General features: G+C 31.3%; 4 protein-coding genes across 4 annotated transcripts; all 4 read left to right on the plus strand.

The window, feature by feature from the left end:
- Nucleotides 1-1081: 1081 nt before the first annotated feature.
- Nucleotides 1082-5050, plus strand: LOC128394208 (ABC transporter G family member 20-like). The gene is made up of 10 exons (XM_053354498.1): nt 1082-1633; nt 1702-1861; nt 1932-2086; nt 2164-2271; nt 2754-2847; nt 3050-3414; nt 3487-3655; nt 3745-3931; nt 4022-4483; nt 4565-5050. The coding sequence occupies exons 1-10, from the start codon at nt 1413-1415 to the stop codon at nt 4861-4863; spliced, it is 2220 nt and encodes a 739-aa protein (XP_053210473.1). The 5' UTR covers nt 1082-1412; the 3' UTR covers nt 4864-5050.
- A 191-nt stretch (nt 5051-5241) lies between these two features.
- On the plus strand, nt 5242-8367 carry LOC128394209 (myb-like protein I). Its single transcript, XM_053354499.1, has 3 exons — nt 5242-6651; nt 6726-8041; nt 8113-8367. Exons 1-3 carry the CDS (start codon nt 6021-6023, stop codon nt 8188-8190), a joined length of 2025 nt encoding a protein of 674 aa, XP_053210474.1. The 5' UTR covers nt 5242-6020; the 3' UTR covers nt 8191-8367.
- A 122-nt stretch (nt 8368-8489) lies between these two features.
- Nucleotides 8490-12483, plus strand: LOC128394207 (protein kinase C-binding protein 1-like). Its single transcript, XM_053354496.1, has 5 exons — nt 8490-9816; nt 9918-10278; nt 10371-10455; nt 10573-11436; nt 11543-12483. The coding sequence occupies exons 1-5, from the start codon at nt 8851-8853 to the stop codon at nt 11925-11927; spliced, it is 2661 nt and encodes an 886-aa protein (XP_053210471.1). The 5' UTR covers nt 8490-8850; the 3' UTR covers nt 11928-12483.
- A 2287-nt stretch (nt 12484-14770) lies between these two features.
- Nucleotides 14771-18664, plus strand: LOC128394217 (putative uncharacterized protein DDB_G0277255). The gene is given in 5 exon segments (XM_053354509.1): nt 14771-14914; nt 15421-15911; nt 16003-16317; nt 16482-17137; nt 17140-18664. Coding segments are annotated over 4 exon segments (1629 nt in total). The 5' UTR covers nt 14771-14914; nt 15421-15425; the 3' UTR covers nt 17312-18664.
- Nucleotides 18665-20839: the final 2175 nt, after the last annotated feature.

Genomic DNA, 20839 nt, shown 5'->3' on the forward strand with positions numbered 1-20839 from the left:
GGTAATATTACCTTGAGAGGGACACACATGGTAGTGAACATTATGTTCAGTTGATTCCGGAAGCACATCAATTACAATTAAGTAAATCAGAAAACAACATTTCCCTTTGTAGATGTTGATCTACATCTCTCTCTCTCTCTCTCTCTCTCTCTCTCTCTCTCTCTCTCTCTCTCTCTTTCATTCAATTGATGAGGATGATTCTTTATCTTCCTCTCTCATTCCTCTTTCACCTTTAACCATTGAACCATCACCATCATCATCTTTTACCGTTATCTTCATCATCTCCTCTTGATCATAACCAATATTCACCCTATGTACTTACCTCATGTCTATTTTGATGGACTGTTATTGTTACTTTAATAATATTAGTGAATAGCGGGAATAAAAAATCAATAATTTCGAGGATGCTCATTAAATGATGCGGATGATGAGGAAGATAAACTTAGAAGTTGATCATCATCCACTTCCTTTGTTTGTCAACTGATGCACTTTTATTTTTAAATTATCTTTTTTCTTGTTTACATTTAATCTTAGTTTTCTGGTTCCTTTTGTCAACAATCAACATATTTAACCATTCACATGGTTTATTAATATGATTAGTAAATTACAAATGTCTGTCATACTTAATTTGGTTTCCTCTTCATCACTATCATCATCATCATCATCATCATCTCAATCAAATTATTAATCATGGTTTCATCATCTTCCACAATCAACAAAAATTGTTATTAAATTTGTCTTTGCCCATCAACAATCAATTTAATTGAGTAACAGTGACAATTTAATTTAACCAACATGAAAACAAGATGAAAAAGTTTATTGTTAAAATGGTGAGTTAGTTAATTTTTAACAATTTATTTTGGCTAAAAAATATTCCCGTTGATTAGTGATAAATGATTTAGTTCATTGGGCTTGTCAACAAGGTAAAAAAAGTAGTTAATTAGTTAATTTTTTTACTCTAATATACATATAGTGTGTATTTGTGTACAACAATCAGTGTAACAATTATAATCAGTGGATTAAATTACAGTTTACAATTTAATATATAAATTGTATTTTGTATTGATCAAAGTTGATCAAATCAATTTGATTGATTGTTTGGTTGGTTGGGAAAAAAAAGTTAACTAAAGTCAAAGGAAGAGTGAAAATTAACTTTCAATTGTAACAATCAAACTAATTCCCGTACAAGGAAAACTATGATCAACATTAAATCATCACTTTACTCACCATCAACATAACTAATTGTAACAATTACTTGAATTTACAACAATCAGTGTCTCAGAAATTCAATTACTCAAAGTGTCGTAATTTAAAATACTAATTTTCCCTTTTCTCATAATATTAATTGTGATTTTCGTGTTGGTCAACAGTTAAAATAAAAACATCAACAACAATATAGTTAATTGATTATCATGGAGACAATTAATTTAGGCGATATCATTGATGAGAAATCAACAACAACAAAACCATCATCACAATCAATTGTTGGTAACAATAAACGAGAATCTAATGTAACAATTAAATCACCTTCATTAGCTGTTCTTATGAAAAATGTTTGCTACAATTATGGAACCTCAGTCAAACCCTTAATTGCTCTGAATAATGTTAAGGTTAATATTCCGGAAGGAATAATGTGAGTTAATTGTTCAAGAGAATAACAATTAGAATGACAATCTAATTGCCTCGATTTTCTGTCCATAGTTACGGTCTATTAGGTCCAAGTGGGTGCGGTAAGACGACACTTCTAAGGTGTCTCTTAGGCCGATTGAAACCCCAATCGGGCGATGTTCAGATCTTTGGATATAAACCCGGAACTCGAGAGAGTTTAGTTCCAGGCCCTGGAGTGGGTTATATGCCTCAGGTAATTGATTCGTTTTCTGTTCAAACAATCGATATTCATTTTCAATTTATTCTATTTGTATATTGATTAGGAATTAGCTTTGTACATGCAATTTACGATTAAGGAGACAATCAATTATTTTGGACAATTAACTGGTATTCCAAAGGAGGAGAGACATTCTCGAGTTGAATTTCTTTTATCGTTTTTAGATCTTACTGATGCTGATAGAATGGTTTCAGATTTAAGGTAAAAAAGAAGCAAAGTTTAAGAAATTAATTGTTCATTAACTAATTCTGTTATTTGATTGATTAATTTGTGGTCAGTGGTGGTCAAAGAAGACGAGTATCCCTTGCAGTTGCCTTGGTCCATAAGCCGCCATTGCTTATCCTCGACGAGCCGACAGTAGGAGTCGATCCATTGCTAAGAGAAAGGTAATTAACCATTAATTAACTGTTAATAGTTAATCATTTGGGGGAAATTTATATGATAAAGTGGGTGGACATTTGTAATTAGTTAATCAGTCGACAATTAGCTTAATCTCCATATCAAAAGAGACTTGGAACTTTTTTCCTTGTTGATTACGATTAAATTGTTAAACTACAGGAAATATTTAATAATTAATAGAGATAATTGTCTCTCGTAAAAATAACAATTAACTCATTTTTAATCCACTGGAAAGGTTTACTAATTTAATAATCCAGGTAAAGATACAAATTGGGATTATTTTGAAAGGAAACAAATTGATTTATCAAAAGGACTCTAAAGATTGACAGTTGACCAGCACAATTAACTATTAGTTTATGTCAAATTATGATGGATCAGTGTTAACAATTAAGATTAAATTATTAACTGTCAATTGTTTTTTTTCTCCATCCAATTGATTGTAACCATTTGTTAAATTGTTTACCCTCAGCATTTGGAGCCATTTAGTTCATTTGACACAATCAGAGGGAATGACAGCAATTATAACAACTCATTATATCGAGGAGGCAAGACAAGCAAATATCGTAAGTAATTAACTAATTGTTGTTGAAAATTAAAATTGTAGACATTGAAAAATTCAAACGGTATAATCTATTATTAGATTGTATTAATAGATTGAGAAAATTTGATCAGAATCACAATCGATTGAGTTGGTTAACACTTGAAATACATTCGAGTTGTTTACCTGTCAAACTAATCAAATTGTCTCTTAATTGTTTACCTCAGGTTGGATTAATGAGAGAGGGCAGTTTACTCGTTGAAGAAGATCCTGATATTCTGATGAGAACTCATCAGAAAGATACACTTGAGGGCATTTTCTTGAAGATTTGTCATGAACAACGAAGCTTAACTACTTCAAGTTCGACTAATTCATTTGTACGAGAAAATGGTGGTACAAATCCAGCGACAATTAACAATATCAGGAAAAGACAATCAGCTGATCAATCAGGTAACAATTTAACTAAAGAAGTTAAATGGAAAAGATCAAGACCCGAACCTTTAACCGATAAACCAGAGATGTTCAAAGATTCGTGTAGGAAGATTGGAGCTTTAACTGAGAAAATGGCGATTAGATTGAGACGAAATATTCCGTGAGTTAATTATTACCAATTAGAATTTAAATTGTTCTGATCTAAATTAATAGTTTAATTCTCTATATTTAGAATGCTTACTTTTCAATTAGTTCTTCCAACGATACAAATCATGTTATTCTGTATTTGTATTGGTCAAGAGCCCAAGAATCTTGACCTTGCTGTTTACAACAAAGATTTCAACGGAGGAAATTATAGTCAAAAATTTCTGGAATTGATTGATCCTAATTACGTTAAAATTGTGAGTAATTAAAACTTTTCACTTGTATGTTATTCATTTACTCTGATTGTTAATTGTTTCAATATTTTTCTCTCTCGTTTCCAATTCAGAATTACTTTGATTCCAAAGAAGCAGCAATGGATCGGGTCAAAGAGGGTTGGGCTCATGGGGCATTGATTTTCAATCCTAATTACAGTTTACAATTAGATAATAGGTTCGATATGTTCGAGATGATGACCGATGCCAAGGGAAAGATAATTAATGATAGTACAATTTACTTTCATTCGGATGGAACAGGTAGAGAAATTTGAAAGAAAATTTAATTACCTTTTGTGGTAATAACAAAAAATTGAATTAATTTCTTTTCAATTCCAATTCGATTTCCAGAATTTCCAATTCAGATAACATTAATCACCCAATTGGTAACATCGGCTCAGAAATGGATAATCAATCTGGTTAATGAAAGTTTTCCTTTCATGGCCTCGGCGATTGCAGAGCCGCTATTTAAACCCGTTGATCCGCCAATTTATGGAGAGTTGAAACCTTCATATCGTAACTTTATGGCCCCAGGGTTAATTCTTGGTATATCTTATATCCTTGCAGTTGGATTAACGGCTCTTTGTTTCGTCATGGATCGTAAAGAGGGTCTTCTTGAACGGACTTTTGTCGCCGGAGTTCAGGCATATCAGATACTCTTTGCTCATATAATAATCCAATGTACAATCATCTTAATTCAAACGATATTACTTTTATTCACCATTTTTGTCATCTTCGGGATTGACCTTAACGGAAGCATCATATCAGTCACAATATTGACCTTACTTCAAGGAATCGCGGGAATGTCTTTCGGTAAACTTTGTTTTTCCAACATTTTTGTTGATAAATCTTGATAACAATCTTGGTTAATTGTGTTCATTTGTCTTCCAATAGGTTTCCTGATCTCGGCTCTTTGTTATGAGGAGCAATCGGCCATGTTAATTTCTGTTGGCTCATTTTATCCCAATCTAATTCTTTGCGGTATTTTATGGCCTTTGGAAGCGATGCCCGACTTCATGAGGGACATGAGCTATTTAATGCCACAAACTTTAGCAATTAAGAGCATGAGATACATAATCACTCGAGGCTGGGAGTTCACTCGCTTCGAGGTGTACATTGGCTTCTTTGCCACTGGTTGTTGGATTCTCATATTCAATATACTTGCTGTCGTAATATTTGCTGTGAAAAAATAAACATCCAAAACAATTAGTTAATCCAATTAACTCTCATTCCTAAAAATAATTGAATAGACAAAAAATGAAATGTTCAAAATTAATATTATTGTAAATTCATTACAATCACTGACTTTGGTATACAAATCACATTAATCATTTTACAATAAGTTAATTACTGATATTAAATTGTTTTCTTTCCCCCATATCAATTACCTTTAATATCATTAATTGTGATTATCAACTAAATCTATTTATCAACCTTTTCATCAATATATTTTGTCATCTTTATATTAATATAAACAATTTTTAATGACAAAAAAAGATACATTGATTATCTTAACAATTAAAATGAATTAAATTGAACAATTTAAACTTTTATATTGTATATTCTTTGGGGATGTTAATTGTGTTTACAATTAATTGATTTCCATTTTTATCTTCTTAAAATACAATCAAATTACTTTTGAGAAGATCAATTTAATTTACTTCTATCGTTCTAATAATATACTTAATCAGTTCATTTTTGCAATAAGCTAATTATCATTACTGTTGGTAACAATTAAAGTATCTTATTAATTGTCTGTTAATTGTGATCTAATTGATACGATTGGTTTACTAAAGATGGTTAACCTTTTATATTAATAATTTAAATTGTTATTTAACCTTTTGTTGTTATCAACAGATTAGAGATTAATTCAATTGCTTCTTATGATTAAGATCATTATTTTAACCATTCAGTTGGTAGACTTAATCGTAACTTAATTATTGTGATTGTTGTTTTCACAATTAGTAAATCATATTTGACGGCCATTTTGTTACAATCACTTGGTTAATCAAGAAGATTTTGTGTTCCTCTTTTTTAAATTAACAATATAACAACATTTAAATTGTCAACTAATCACAATTTGATCTAAATTGATTATTATTATAATGATCTCCTTTTTATCATTCATATTGTGATTTTAGTTGAAGTTAAATTAATGAATTGAAATCATTCGTTGATTAATTAACTTACCGTAATTAATGATTAACTTGATTTCTTTCAAAGTGTGTGGCCTCTTACAATTAACGTTAACCATCAATTCAGGTAATTTGGTTGAATTTCCAACAGTTTCTATCAACAATTGCTCGATGATAAGTTGATTGGAAAACTAAATCGAAAATAAGAAATCATAATGTTCAATCAATTCCAAATTAATCGGATTCCAATTAATTTAACATCAATTAAATCATCGATATTCTTGTTCCTGTGTATCCAATCAATGTTATCGTTCACGGAGGCCAAAGGTTCAAAGGATAATGAAGATGGAAGTAATATAATTGTTCTTGGTGCTGACGGGCAATTAGCTACTTCTCGTTATGTCCCTCGTAAATCAGGTAAAGGTTCAAGTACGATTATAATTGTTGGACAACCTGGAATGAATCAACAAAATAATAACAATCATCAGAATAATGATAATAATGTTAATAGTCAAGGACCAAATGTACAATCAGCAGCCTGGTCAATGCCAAATTCAAATCAACAATCATTTTCTTCACCTTCAGCATCTTCATCAAATATTAATCAACATTTAGTGCCAATTGGATCACAAAGTTTTAATCACCAATCGATAACAGATAATCAACATCAACATCAACATCAACATCAACATCAACAACAACAATCAACGTTAATGAATAACTGGCCACATGAATTAAATCTAAACAAAGGTCAAAATTGTGGCCATGGTGGTAATTGTGGGGGTGGTGTACAAACAATCACAACTTTACCTCAATTGATTCCAATTATGGTTCCTTATATTAAACGTAAGTCTTAATTGGTGTTTCGTCTAGTTGATTCAATAATTACGATATCGGTTTTCATTGTTTCGTTATTATAGCAACTAAAAGGTCCAAAATTCGTAAGTTATCCTTAATTAATAATCAGAATAATCGAGCAGCGGAGAGTCGACTTAATTTTGCGAAAACAACTTTACAACAACACCAGCAGCAGCAACAGCAGCAACTACAACAACAGCAACATCAACATCATCATCAACCACAACATCAACCACAACATCAACAACAACAACAACAACAGCAGCAGCAGCAACAATCAACATCAACAGTTAATCCACTGGAACCACAAATAATAATCAGGAAAACTAAAAATTCACCACCAATTTTAATTGAAGAAGTTAAAGGAAATGATGAGGGTCATATCGATTACCATGTAACGTCACAGCCCAATTCGGTTACTCCACAGATAACACAATTTCCGTCAAATTATAACTTGGTAAACAATCAACAGGCCAATAATCATCATGGATCAGAAATGGGATCAATTTACCCATCAACAGTTAATTCTGTTAATCCTCAAATGGTTATTGGAGATGAAGATAATCATCGATCGTCAATGAAAATTCATTCTAATGGTGGGACAACCAATGGAGGTGGTTCGAGTGGACTTGCTGGTTTTCCAACAGTTAATCAGATTAATCCAATAAGTCAAATGAGTCCAATGAGCTCAATTAATAACATCAACTCAATGAATTCAATGGGATCAATTAACCAGTTAAATCAATTGAAACAAATGAATAAAATGAACCAATTAAATGGGATACAGAAAATAATTGTCAACTCAAATGCACCAACCATGAGTCCAGGTTATGTAAGTACATCAACAATGAATCAAAATCCAGGCATCACAATTAGTGAACATGCAGCTTCACCTTTTACATACAATGCACCATTAATGACATCAACATCGACAATAAATGAACATAATGATTTCACATTGAAAGGAACCAAAGATAATCCTGAAAATCAGGAAATCTACGATGAAAAAGTTTTCAATCAATTCTATGGATTTGATCAGATTCCATCAATCGATTTAGGTAATTTACCAGGTGAAGAGCATCTTCCAAATCTATTATTTTCCAATAATCATAATAATAACAATGACAATGATGATGAAGGAAATCGTCGTATTGATCCAACTGAAGGTCTTTTAAATCAAGATAATTTAGATGAGCTTTCATCTTATGGCCCAAAGCGAAGTGGTTTAAACTCATTAATCCAACAATCAAGGCTTATCAACCAACAAATGGTTCCAACGATAAACAGTCAACCATCACCCCAACAACAACAACAACAACAACAACAATGGAATGACGAGTTCATACCAAAATGGGATGAAAGTGTAAAAGTAGAAAAGGTAAAAAAAGAATCTAATCACAATTAAACTAATTAATTATTACAAATCCTTTTTTCTTTCAACTTTTTCAGTGGTCACCAGATGACCGATCAAAAAACACTAATCCATTTAACTGGTGGTGGCCATGGATGTCAAATCTACCACAGTAAAGAAACAAAGAAAAAAGGAAAATCAATAAATCATCTTAAACAAATTAAACAAAAAGATTATATTAAATTATCTTATAAACAATTAAAGAAAAAAAAAATAATCAATTTTGAATAAAAATTTTGTTCTGTTGCCATAGCAACCGAATCAAAACAACAAACGATTGTAGTACTTTTCGGCTACTCTAGATGGCGACAGGTGAAATTTTCGCCAATTTTAAATTTTTGTGAAGAAAAAAATAAATACAAAAAGAAATAGAAAACCAAATGATTAAGTTTATTAGTGCAACTTAATTACTCATCAAATCCCAGTTTTGTTTTCTCTCTTTTTTTCATCCAATTTGCTGTTATTATCCAGGAGAAGTTTTCTAACTACATTAGTGTTAAAGATTAATGATTAACCCAAGACAAGAGAGAGAAAGAGAGAGAGAGAGAGAAAAGGAGAAAGTGATATTTTATCCAATCTCTCAGAGTACAACAAATACAATTAGCTACCAAAAGCTAAACCCAAAAGCTTGTTAATAGTAAAGCTACTCTATAGGCCTTCCATTTTTTGTTTCTTCTTTGATGATTAACTATTAATCTGTTTTACTTTCTTTTATATATTAATCCTTTATTTTCCCTCCTTCTTTATCTTATCTTAAACTTCAGTACCATTAAAATATGGCCACTTCTCAAGAAGATATTTATTCGGACTCTAGTGACTCCAATCAGATGAAAATTGTTGAACCTTCTAATGAGGTTGACCCATCACCACAACCACAACCACAACCACCACCACCACTCCCACCTACAAATATTACTACTGCTGCTTCTTTGACATCTACTGATCTTCCTTCTCATTCATCTTCACCACAAACACCATCTTCACCATCATCTTCTCAAATTTTAAATGTATCCACACCTGAAGATTCAACAATTAATAGCTTAACAACAACTACCACCGATCATCAACCACAACAACAACAAGAGTTAACTGTTCCAGAATCAATTCTCGTTATTCAATCTGAGGAAACAAGTGTTACCAATATTGGAATTAACAACAGCTCAATAATCCCTGAATCTATAACCAAAATCGACGATCAACCTACTAAACCTATGACTGACAATTCTGTTGTTGTTGCAAAAGAAATTGAAATGAAAGTTGATACCGAGAATGGTTTAATCTCTAATCACGATAATTCAACTGAAAGTGAAATGATAGCTCCTATTGTCCAACCTAAAAGTCAGGGTAAAAAGCGTTCTATTGATGAAGTGACGCGTGATCCTCATGAGAAAACCTCTGAAAGTGAACATAAAAGACTAGTCACAAATCAATCTTCTAAAAATGAAAAGAAAAATCATCACCAAAAAGATGATTATTGTTGGTTATGTCATAAAGAGAAAAGCAATATTAGTTGTAAATCATGTCCACGAACTTATCACCTGAAATGTTTACCAACCGAAAATTCTGGTCTAAATGATTCCTCTGAGTCAAATAAAAATGGTGCTAACAATACAAATTGGATTTGTATTGAATGCTCTGCAATCATGAAAACAGATGCAACCTCGAAAAGTCCAGTTTTAAGTCAATTGAGTCCCCATGAGCTTTCCGAGTTACTCATGTTTGCTGTACAAACTATTAAGGCGGTAAGTTGATTTTCTAACATTTTATTCTAAGGTATCTAATTGTTTTCTTTCTGTTTATTTTTCTTATGTTTCTTTCTTTTTCTTTTTCTTTATTCAACTAGAGTGCCGATAGATCATTTCATCAACCCGTCGCACAAGACGCTTTTCCAGATTATCGACATTTTGTCGTCCATCCAATGGATTTTAGTACAATCGAGAGAAATATTCGCTCTAAATCTTATGGTTCTACCGATGCCTTGATGGCTGACATCAAATATATCGTCCATAATTGTTATATTTACAATTCACCTAATCACCCGTTAACCAAGAATGCCAATTATTTTATGAAAGTTGCAAGAAATGAGATGCAAGAGATTGAAATATGTCCGAATTGTTTCCGTAATTTTTACACACTTAAGGATAAAGAATGGTTTGCAGAACCATGTGCACGGCCTCACATACTTGTCTATGCCAAGATGCGAGGTAATTATTAGCTTCGTTAACCGATTGTCACTTATTATTAGTTAACTAATTGTTTTGCTTACTCTACTTTTCAATTATTTAACTAATCCCAGGTTATCCGCCTTGGCCTGCAAAAGTTGTTCGTTATGACAAAGACAAGAACGAAGTTGATGTTAGATTTTTTGGAGCTCATGATAGGTAAGTTATTCGAAGATGAATTCTTTCAGATTCAGATTTTTCTATAATGTTAATTTCGATGATTTCTTTACTAATTATTGGTCTAATCTTTTTATTTTTCTCTTTTTCTTCTCTCAGATCCTGGGTTCCCGTTGACTCATGTAATCTTATAACTAAACCAAACACGGCTTCTAACAAGAGCTCAAAGGGATCAGGAAAAGGTCAAAAGAATAGTAAATACGATTCTGCCCTTGCCGAGCTTGCTTTCCATGTTAAAAGATTAAATGAATTATTCCCACTTAAATTTCATTATGCCAAACCAAAACAACCAATTGATGTAACTAAACTTTTCATCTGTGACGGTGTTGAAAGTGAAGAAATCACTGAAATGGATGATGACAGAGATTCTGATCTAAATGAGGATAAGCTTATCATCGATGAAACTGGTGATGATCAAGAATCAACGGTAAATGAAAGCATCGAGCAAAAAGTTATTAAACCTGAAAAAATGGACATATCAAGTGATTCACTTTTAGCACAACCAACGGAAACCGAGAAAACAATTAAATCGGAAACAGGGATACCCAAACTGACAATACCAAAGTCTATTAAGATTCCACTTCGTTCACCTCAAGTTCAACAACAAGCCACACCACCGCCATCATCAACACCATCACACACAATCAATACATCACCCAAAAAAGAGGAAACACCAAAATCATCCAAGAAAAAGGGAGCAAATAAAACGAAAAAGGAAAAAGAAAAGGAGAAAGAAAAAGAAAAAGAAAAAATCAAAGTAGAAAACGAAAAGATTACAACTCCAACATCGAATAAAAAATCTGACACCAAGAAGAAAACAATAGTCAAACCAATTATCGAGGAAGAGGCACACAAAAAACTTTTGGACGAACTTGAAACTCTTAAAAAGAAATGCGATCACGAGAAAATGATGCACCGAGAGCAACTTAAAGAAATTGAACATAATCACAATTTAAAAATAAGGTAAGAATCAAATTCGCCAACAATTTACTTTATTAATTGTTTTATCATTTTGTCTTTGCTAATGGTTTTTTTTTCGTATTTTCTTTAATTTCATTTGTTTTTACAGAGAGATGAGAGACTCTTGGCAATCAGAGAACGAGAAAATAGTTAAATCATTAACTGCGACATTGGATGAAAAGTATCGAAAAGAAATTGAAGAAACAAAAAAGAAACTCTGGTGTTCAGAATGTCTAAAAGAGGCCATGTACTTCTGCTGTTGGAATACATCTTATTGTAGTCTTGATTGTCAAAAAGCTCAGTGGCCTAAACACGCTGCTAAATGTCAACAACAATCACATTGGCAACAAACAAATTCCCAATCATCAGTAAATCCACCACAACAACAACAAACACAACAGACACAGCAAACACAACAACAATTACAACCGCAACTACAGTCACACAATAACAATACAACATCTTATAGCTCAACTGTTAACCAACAAGCTTGATTATAAGATGTCATCTTTTAAACAATCAAACAGCATTTATCAAAACTTAATTGTCATCTTAATTCATTGCATGGTTTATAATTATTGGAAAAACAAAGAAAAAATTTAAAGGAACATTATTCAAGCAACAATTAATCATTATCACTGGTCCCTCTTTTTAGTGTCATCAACACTCAATCACCATCACAACAACAACAACAACCACAACTTTCAAGCCTGACTTTCAATTTTTGCCTTAATTTTGTTTGGAAATCATTTTTTTCACCTTAATCCCTTTTTTTGAACCAATGACCATTTGTTAATCACCTTTCCCTCCCCCTAATTAATCCTAATCCACAAACAGACAAAAAAAAACAAAATTACAATCAATATATATTACATATTGTTATTTATATGGTTAATTGTTTTAACTTTTGTGGATCAATTGATTAATACAATTACAAAAAATGAAAAAAAGCAAAACTAAACAATTATCAACAATGGTGATCACAATTATATTAACATATATAAATATATAAATATATTAGAATGATTAAAAAGTAATTGATGAAAATTATGTAAAGAAATCTTATCTCTTTTAAATGACTGATTAAAACAAATCATTCACAATTGATAGACAAACGTTGATTAATCAAATGAGAATCAAAACAATTAGAAGTTAATTTAGTTTTCAATGGCCTTTGGCCCAAATGTTTTAAGTCAATCGGCCGTTCTCACTTGATGTTCACATTTCCAACCAACTGTTGTCATATTGTTCATCATTAGAAATTAATTAATCATGTGTAAAGAAAAAGAGATTTACAATTTCATTGAGAAAACCTCACGTTATAATCGTATTGAATTGGACTGATAAGCATGAAGAGGTCGGTTAATTGTATCAAACTAATTGACAGTTAATATTTTCAAAACTCTGATTGTTTATAAATATTGATGTTCTCACACAAATTAAGCCTCATAATGATTTAAATTTAAGCTTTTTTCTTGTTTACGCTCTTGTTACTATCGTAGTATGAGTTGGATTTTGATCTTAAGGCTTTCCAACACTTTCATTCATAACTTTAAATCCTATCAGGTAAAGGATTTGGTTTCGCGAGAATCGTTTCTATGATAAAATTGACCAAGGAAGGAATGACAAATCTTAACACAGAGCATTTCACCCAAAAGTCGGGTGATACTCAATTGTCATATTCTAATATCAAGGTCAAGTCTGGTAAATACCCGAAGACAACAAGTCAAGATAAACTTTTCGTAAACTTTATCAAATTCCCTGCATACATTATCAATTAAATTATCGAGTACAAGCAAACTCGGAATATTATATTTACTTTATTATTATCAATGTTTTTTTGCTATTCTTGGACATTTGCACTTCATTTAGCCCTCGGGCGACTGAACAATATGCTATTAAGGCTTCAATGGGTAAGATTTAAGTCTAAATCATGAATAGTTTTGAAACAATAGTTTTACTGCTTTGGATATTTTCGGTTCGTGGTAAAAAGTACGAACAATTAAATAATTTATATGAACACAATTTAGTTCTGATTTTGATCACTGCTAACGAGCGAGTTTTAAGTTCATCGTTATAATTTAGAGAGTTACGATTGTAAAAACTAAATCAATTGATTGATTTGTAAATCATTAAGCTAAACAGTAGATTAAATTGTTGGCTCAAGTTTCACACACGTACAGAATCACAATTAAGAATCACCAGTTAATTAAAGCTCTCATTGGATGAAAATTTCAATATCAATATATTAGAATAATTAATCGATGATGATTAAATGATATCTCTTTTTAATTGTATGAGATTAAAACAATTAATTGACGAGTGGAAAAGTTTGCTTGATTAACAATCAGAGGGAATCACAAAATTACTAAATTAATCAACTCGTTGTTTCCTTGATCATCTTGATTGTAAAACCGGAATTAACAGTAATTTGATTTGTATTATGTTAACTATTCAAGGTTAAATTGTTTGTTTATGTTTCTGTTTATCATCATTATCATGGTGAAAGTGATTTATGATTAAATTTGATTGAATTTTTCAGGTCAACAGGAAATTCAATGAATTAAATTGTTTGTATTAATCACCATTGATAAAGAGGCTTGATTGTTATATTTGGATTTGTAATTAAGTTAATTGTCCTAATCTGATGATAAAAACACTTTTCCTTGATCAACAAAATCAACTGTTCATATTGGTGATGATTAATTAATTTGATTCTTCCACAATTACCAAACATAATCATAATTTCAAGTTGATTACAATTAAGTATCTAGATCAATGAGAATTGTATCATTTTATCATTTATTTACAATAAAGAGAGAGAGAGGAAGATAAATCAATCAACAATCAATTGATTATCTGTCTATGTATCTGTCTATTAGTTAAGAATATATGAAAAAAAATCTCTAATCAACTGATTAACAATTAAAATCTAATCCAGTTTTTCAATGAACAATAAAATCAAATCATCTGAAAATGAATAGATTTTAGTTTCTATTTTATCCAAATGATTATGAATCTTTAATTGTGTTTATTAATAAACTGTTTGGATAATTAACAAGGTAATTAACTGTTCGCATGTGATCATCAACCACAATTAAAGAGTAAACGTTAATTGTCGTAAAGATTTAATTGACGTAAGGTTATCGTTGGATCACAATTAATATTCACAGGTTACATTAGTTTTCTAAGATCAGAGTTAATTATATTCTCGCAATTACAATCAATTTCTTTAATCATCATTAAAAACCTTGAACCTTTTCTAAGGCATAGATGGCGTAAGAGAGAGAGAGAGAAAGAAAGAAAGAGAGAGAGAGAAAGAAAGAAAGAGAGAGAGAGAGAGAGAGAGAGAGAGAGAGAGAGAGAGAGGTAACTCAAGTTGTTTGTGTTCATTTGATTCTCGCAACAACATCAGTTTATTTCTGTTTCAATTTCAATTTTCTGCAATTTACTAATCACAATTTTCTTTATTAAACAACCGGTAAGATTTTTAATTCTTTTTTCCAGATATTCCTAATCTTCTAGAATATTCTATTCTAATTGTTTATTTGTTCTTTTAATCCAATTAATTAGTAAATTTGATTGTTTTCTATTCTGTTGCAGTTGTTATCTTTTCTCTCTTTTACTTTGTTGTTTTCTTTTCTTCTTTGTGTTCCTATGCTTGGTGAATGGGCCTTTGTGTTGCCTCAACTTCTGGTTCTTTCTCTTCTTCTTTCTTTTCTTTCTTTTTCTCTTTCTCTCTTTTGGGTGAATCCATTTTTTTCTAATTGTGATTCTTTAATTGTTTTCCAATACTGTTTTTCTATTTTAGTGTATATTTACAATAGTTGCTTATTTGTCTACTCTTGCTAATTTTGTGTTAATCCTTAAAATTTGATCAACTGATTGTGTCACAGGTTTTAGCTTTTCTATTTCTATTTGTGTTTGTGTTTTTCTTGCTTTTACCTTTGCTTATTTTAATTTTATTTTTCCTTCTCTTTTCAATAGCTCCCATGGATGTTAAATTATCTTCAACTTCTTCACCATCACTTCCCAAGCAATTTGATTTCTGTGATGATTTAAGTGAACACGGGTATGGATCTTTGGAAGACCTTGACTGCCCCACCTCAATTGGCTCACCGATGGTTCAAGGTTGTGATGGTTCATCTTCATCATTGCCAAAAACAATTACCACCACAACTCTTACCTCTTCCTCGTCATCATCTCCACCCTTGTCATCTTCAAGTTCAATTGATTCGATTGCCAGTTTGAACAGTTCTAACTCACCCAAGTCAACTGAACCTTCTCAACCCGAATCAATTTCCAATGGTAAACATTGCAACTCATCCCATGAAAACAATAAAAAAACCGGTGATCAAGATAGTGATAAAAATTTGATTAATTCTCCTGTGGATAATTCGATAAACACTAATAGTTTAAAGGAATCTAATCATGGTTATCAAGAAATTTCATCTGGAGAATTAAAGAATGACGAAAAGGTACGATTGATCTGTAATGTCGTTTTTCCGTTTGTTCTTTAATCATTTATTTTCTCTTTTATCCTTATTCATCATTTCTCTTTCCATTTAGAATAATGATGGTAAAGTTCATTCGCCTTCACCTCAAATGGCTCAATCTGGTAATCGATTCAGATTTGTTCCCAAAAATCGTCAAACAAATGATACAAAATCCAAAGGATCAGGAACATGTCAAGCTATTAATCGCAATGGTAATTATCGTGGACCAAGGAAACATTCACGCAGTGAAAGCGATTGTGTGAATAGGGAACACGAGAATAGAAAACGTTCCCAAATGAGGAATAAGAATAACGATAACATCATTTTCGTTATAAAAAGAGTGGACCGTTCACTTCGTCGAACGGTTTCCGAATCATCAGGTGGTGAGGTTTGTATCAGAATCGAAAAAAATGAAAAGACAAAAGAGAAGGAAATCAATCAATTATATTCCAATCAGTTGATTTAAATTCTCTTTTGAAAATATTTCTAGTCTTTATACTTTATACTATGAACTTACTCTTCTATCTATTGTTTCCTTACTCTGTTTGTTAGACTTTACCGGTTCGAGGCATCCTTAAATATCCTCGAGACTGGAATCGTCGAACCTTATCTGAATCAAATTGTGATAATTCTGATCAATCAAATCTCATGGACTCTCATGAAAATGGCCAAACTCAATCTCTTGAATGTATCTCACCGTTGGAAGCTTCATGCGAAGCATCAACAGAGTCTGCTTGCTCATCAGCTGGTGAAAGTCCTATTCATGATGAAGAGAAGCCTAAAAAAAGTGTCCACTTTAATTGTTTCGTTTCCAAAGCCACATTTAATATTAACTCGATTATTTTAAATAACAATTCACACGCTGGAAGTCATAAGAAAAAAAATCGAAGGCAAAACAATAATCAGTCTTCAAACTATCATAACAACGACCACTCCAACACCTCAATCACAACCACCACCACCACCAACAACAACAACAAAATATTAATAAAAACAAGAAAAACCATAAAAATCACAAAGACGGTAATCCCAACAATCAGCAAAATCAGACCTCTCGATGTAAATCACAACAACCTCATCAACAAAAAAACCACTCCACTGAATCAAGCAATAATCAAACACAAATTGATACCACCAAATCATCAAATGATCAACAATCAACCAATTTTGATACAAAAACTGTCATCACTTCTAATGGTGACAAAGTGGATCAAAATGAAAACATTGACCCAACGGAAGCCAAGATGAGATCTCGCCAAGATTCCGGTTATGATAGTGAAACCAATGAGAGGAAAGGATTTCTTAATGAATCGGAAACAACTACTACTTGTGTTAAATCACCAAATCGTCAGTTTACAGTCAAAAAGGTTGATCTCAATTAGTGATACACATCAAACAATCAAATATGATCTTCGACTAATCATTTTTTTCCTTCTCCCTCTCTCCTCATCATTTCTATAATCAAATATAGATTTTTCATCTCTTTTTTCAATTTCCTCTTCCTGTCTCTCACCCTGAAAGATAATTAATGTTTAATTCAAAAAAAAATTAAGGGATCAATTTTGTCTCTAGAAAATCACCTTACTATCATCATGACAAGACCATCAACTCTTAATCAAAATCGATCAATTATTAGAAAAATAATTAAGGTAGCAAGAGCTATCGTTGTCAATGATTTGCCTTAATTGAAAATTTGATGCAACAATTAACGCTCAATTATGATTTTAGCAACTAAAGCCCTTCCATTACTTGATAATTTTAGAGATTTAATTATTGCCTTAACTATAGCAATGGATCAACAAATAATAATAAGGTAAATGATTTGAGAGTTAACTCTAATCATGATGATAATAAGATGAATTTAATTGCAATTGTTTACAACTAAATTACAATTGCCCTTGTTAAATTGTTTGAAACAATTAGCATGTAATAGATTTCCAGTAACATCAACAACTTTAATATTATTTACATGAGCCCAACTACGACCCTAATCGTCCTACTCTCAATCGATTAATTAATTAATTATGACCAGCATTTCTCTTACCTCTCTATCATAGTTAATTAATTACTTAATTACCTCTTGTCCTTCGTTAGGTTAATCATGGAAGAAGAAAACCAAACTAAAAAGAAGCAACAAAAAAAATCAACTATCGTTAGAGAAAAAGAAAATGATCACATTGAATAATCAAATCGATGGTAATTTAAATTGTGATTAGTTAATTTGTTTTCTTCTCTTCCCTTTAATCATGTTATTATTGTCAATTCTTTTTTTCTATTCTGTTATTCTCTCTCTCTTGTTATTCCCAATAATCTAATCAGCAAACCGAATCTTATTTAATTTCTTCCTCATTCGCATGTTAATTGTAATTCTAATTGTTCTTGTCTCTTCAATCCACTGAATCAAATTTAATTGCGAACACTTTTTTCTTTCTCTCCAAACAAAAAAGAGATTCAAAATCTTCTCAAAGGAAATTTCTTCTTCCATTCATTAACAATGAATCACAATTAATCGTCAACAATTTAATACACTGTTTCTTGATACTCTCTAAACTATAATAATTGTTAAATTGTAGCTTTGATTTTTTTTTCGCCCGCTCGTTGAATATACAATTTAAAAAACGAACCAAAAAACAATAACATTATTGATAAACACCAACACTAATTGGGTCTTGTGTTAATTGTAAAATAGATACAAACAAAATTACTCTAATAAATTTTTCCATGGAAATTGTTAATTGTTGTTGATTGTTATTAACTTTCTCACATTTGAATGTAACTAAAGAGATGAAAATTTAATCTTAACAAGATTTATTCTTGTCAAGGGAAAAGGTTTGTGATTGAATTAATTGTTAATCGTTACAATTGATTAGTATTTTATTTTGTCTTTATGATTGTTTTATGTTACAAGGATAAGGAAATTACAATTAAAAACAATCAAATGATCGGATGGTGGATTTGGTGATTATTATATTTAGATTGTTGTTGTTAAGTTAATAATGTACTCAGGTAACCTTATGATCATGAGATTCAATGTTAATTACAATTAGTTGATTCTAATAGTCAGTCAAGGACAATAGTAATTGGCATCGTGTCAGTTTGCTCTCTCATCGTTAGTTAATCATTTTAAATTGTTTGCTTTTTTTTAACGTAAACAAATTAAGGATCATTGACAGTTTTTGGCAGGATTAATTGTTGCTGTTGTTGATTGTTAACTTGAGTAATTAAATTGTGATGAAAACTTGAAACCTTTGGGTGAAAAAAGTATAAAAATATCATTTTAAATTTTGATCAATTTCAATGTAGTTGTAACTAAATAGTAAATTGTTGTTGGCTGATTGTTGATATTATGGTGATGATGATGATTAATTGATTGTCTTTAACAGCTACAAATTGATCGAGGGGGTAAAATGTTTGTCTCACTACAAGATGAATCGTAATCAGCTGATGTACAGCAAAGATTACAGGGTGAACCGATTTCCTTTTCCTTGGAACTTGAATTAACCCAAATTGATTTACCATTGGGTTTAAATTGTAGACAATAATAGTAACCACTGACTGAACAATCAACTCGGTCGATTGAACCATAACTTGCTTGAGTAAAGTGACGATAAGCAAAATACTTTTTGGGTAAAAAGAGTTGATTAGTTGATTGATCTAACCAAATCAACGATTCACCGGACGGAGTATCGGTAAACGCATACCAGTAATAAAAACGCTGGACACAAGTTGTCCCAACGAAATTAACTATACTTATGGACATATCAATCGCTTCGTCCATTTGTTTGGACTCAGATGATGCTCGAGTTGATGAGATTTCGGTTATCCAAACGGGTGATTGTTTATCTTCACTGTAAACATTTAGATCATAATAAACGGTACCAAAGTTATGGAGCGGATTTAAACTCAATTCGTAACCATGGGAACTGATTATTGAACAAGCGGAACGACAATCAACATGACCGAATCGATAATCACGATACAATTGCGACACAGGATACCAGGCGTTTTCTGGGCACATTTGCATCAATGGATCGTTGTAGGTTCGCATGAGGCGACAGAGTTGATTTGGTGACATTGGACATTCGTCCCACGTAGCGATCAGATTTTCCGGTTCATTAGTAATCGATATTTGATCAATTTTCAGGCCAAATCGTTTTTGGACCATTGAGGTGACATTTTTAAGATAATAGTAGTACGATTGCTCGTACCTAGATTTAAGGCCTCGAAGTACATTTTTCATGTAATAAGGTGGAGACCAAATTGCGACAATTAACGAAATGTCATCTTGATTTAACAATCGGGAAAATGTTGAATGTAAGTTAATCCATGAGCAGGATTGTGAATCGAGACAATCAATTGAATAAGAATCATCAGTTTTACTAAATTGTGGCATAAATTCAGTTCGATAATTTCGTAATTTAAGATCATCATGTAAGTGATTTAATATTGTTGATTGTGTCTCTTTGTCAGTTAAATTAAATGCCCCCAAGGCTCCGAGATAAACACCAAATCCTTGCCATGGATATTTACACGCTCCTGTTGACAATTTAATCTGTAAATTAAGGGTAATAATTAAGTAAATTATTAGTTGATTAGTAGACATAATTGTTGATAACAATTAACAATAAGGTTTAACAGTTTCTTTTAAAGTGATTGATTGATTCAGGTCTCTTTCCAATTAACTTTACTCTGATCATCTAGTTGATTTATTTTAATTGTTGACATCATTTTATTAATTTGTCAGGAATATTGTTTCAAAATGCTTATCGCTAGATTGTTGATTTAATTGTTTAGTGAAATTTATCTCAAGATGATAAATAAACTAATCATTTAGGTGATAATTTGAAATAATCTAAATCAATGTAATGATTTCATCGGAAATTCTGTTATTATTAATATTTAAGTAATTA

This window comes from Panonychus citri, unplaced genomic scaffold, assembly GCF_014898815.1.
Source record: "Panonychus citri isolate SS breed McGregor unplaced genomic scaffold, ASM1489881v1 Contig00139, whole genome shotgun sequence".
NCBI classification, from domain to species: domain Eukaryota; kingdom Metazoa; phylum Arthropoda; class Arachnida; order Trombidiformes; family Tetranychidae; genus Panonychus; species Panonychus citri.

Bases quoted from the DNA above. Each gene is read 5' to 3' on its own strand.
- LOC128394209 (XM_053354499.1), top strand. From the start codon at position 6,021: ATGTTCAATCAATTCCAAATTAATCGGATTCCAATTAATTTAACATCA. The intron at 6,652-6,725 runs GTAAGTCTTAAT...TCGTTATTATAG, and splicing joins TATGGTTCCTTATATTAAAC to CAACTAAAAGGTCCAAAATT. The intron at 8,042-8,112 runs GTAAAAAAAGAA...CAACTTTTTCAG, and splicing joins AAAGTGTAAAAGTAGAAAAG to TGGTCACCAGATGACCGATC.
- LOC128394207 (XM_053354496.1), top strand. From the start codon at position 8,851: ATGGCCACTTCTCAAGAAGATATTTATTCGGACTCTAGTGACTCCAAT. The intron at 9,817-9,917 runs GTAAGTTGATTT...TTATTCAACTAG, and splicing joins CTGTACAAACTATTAAGGCG to AGTGCCGATAGATCATTTCA. The intron at 10,279-10,370 runs GTAATTATTAGC...AACTAATCCCAG, and splicing joins TGTCTATGCCAAGATGCGAG to GTTATCCGCCTTGGCCTGCA.
- LOC128394208 (XM_053354498.1), top strand. From the start codon at position 1,413: ATGGAGACAATTAATTTAGGCGATATCATTGATGAGAAATCAACAACA. The intron at 3,415-3,486 runs GTGAGTTAATTA...CTCTATATTTAG, and splicing joins AGATTGAGACGAAATATTCC to AATGCTTACTTTTCAATTAG. The intron at 3,932-4,021 runs GTAGAGAAATTT...TTCGATTTCCAG, and splicing joins CTTTCATTCGGATGGAACAG to AATTTCCAATTCAGATAACA.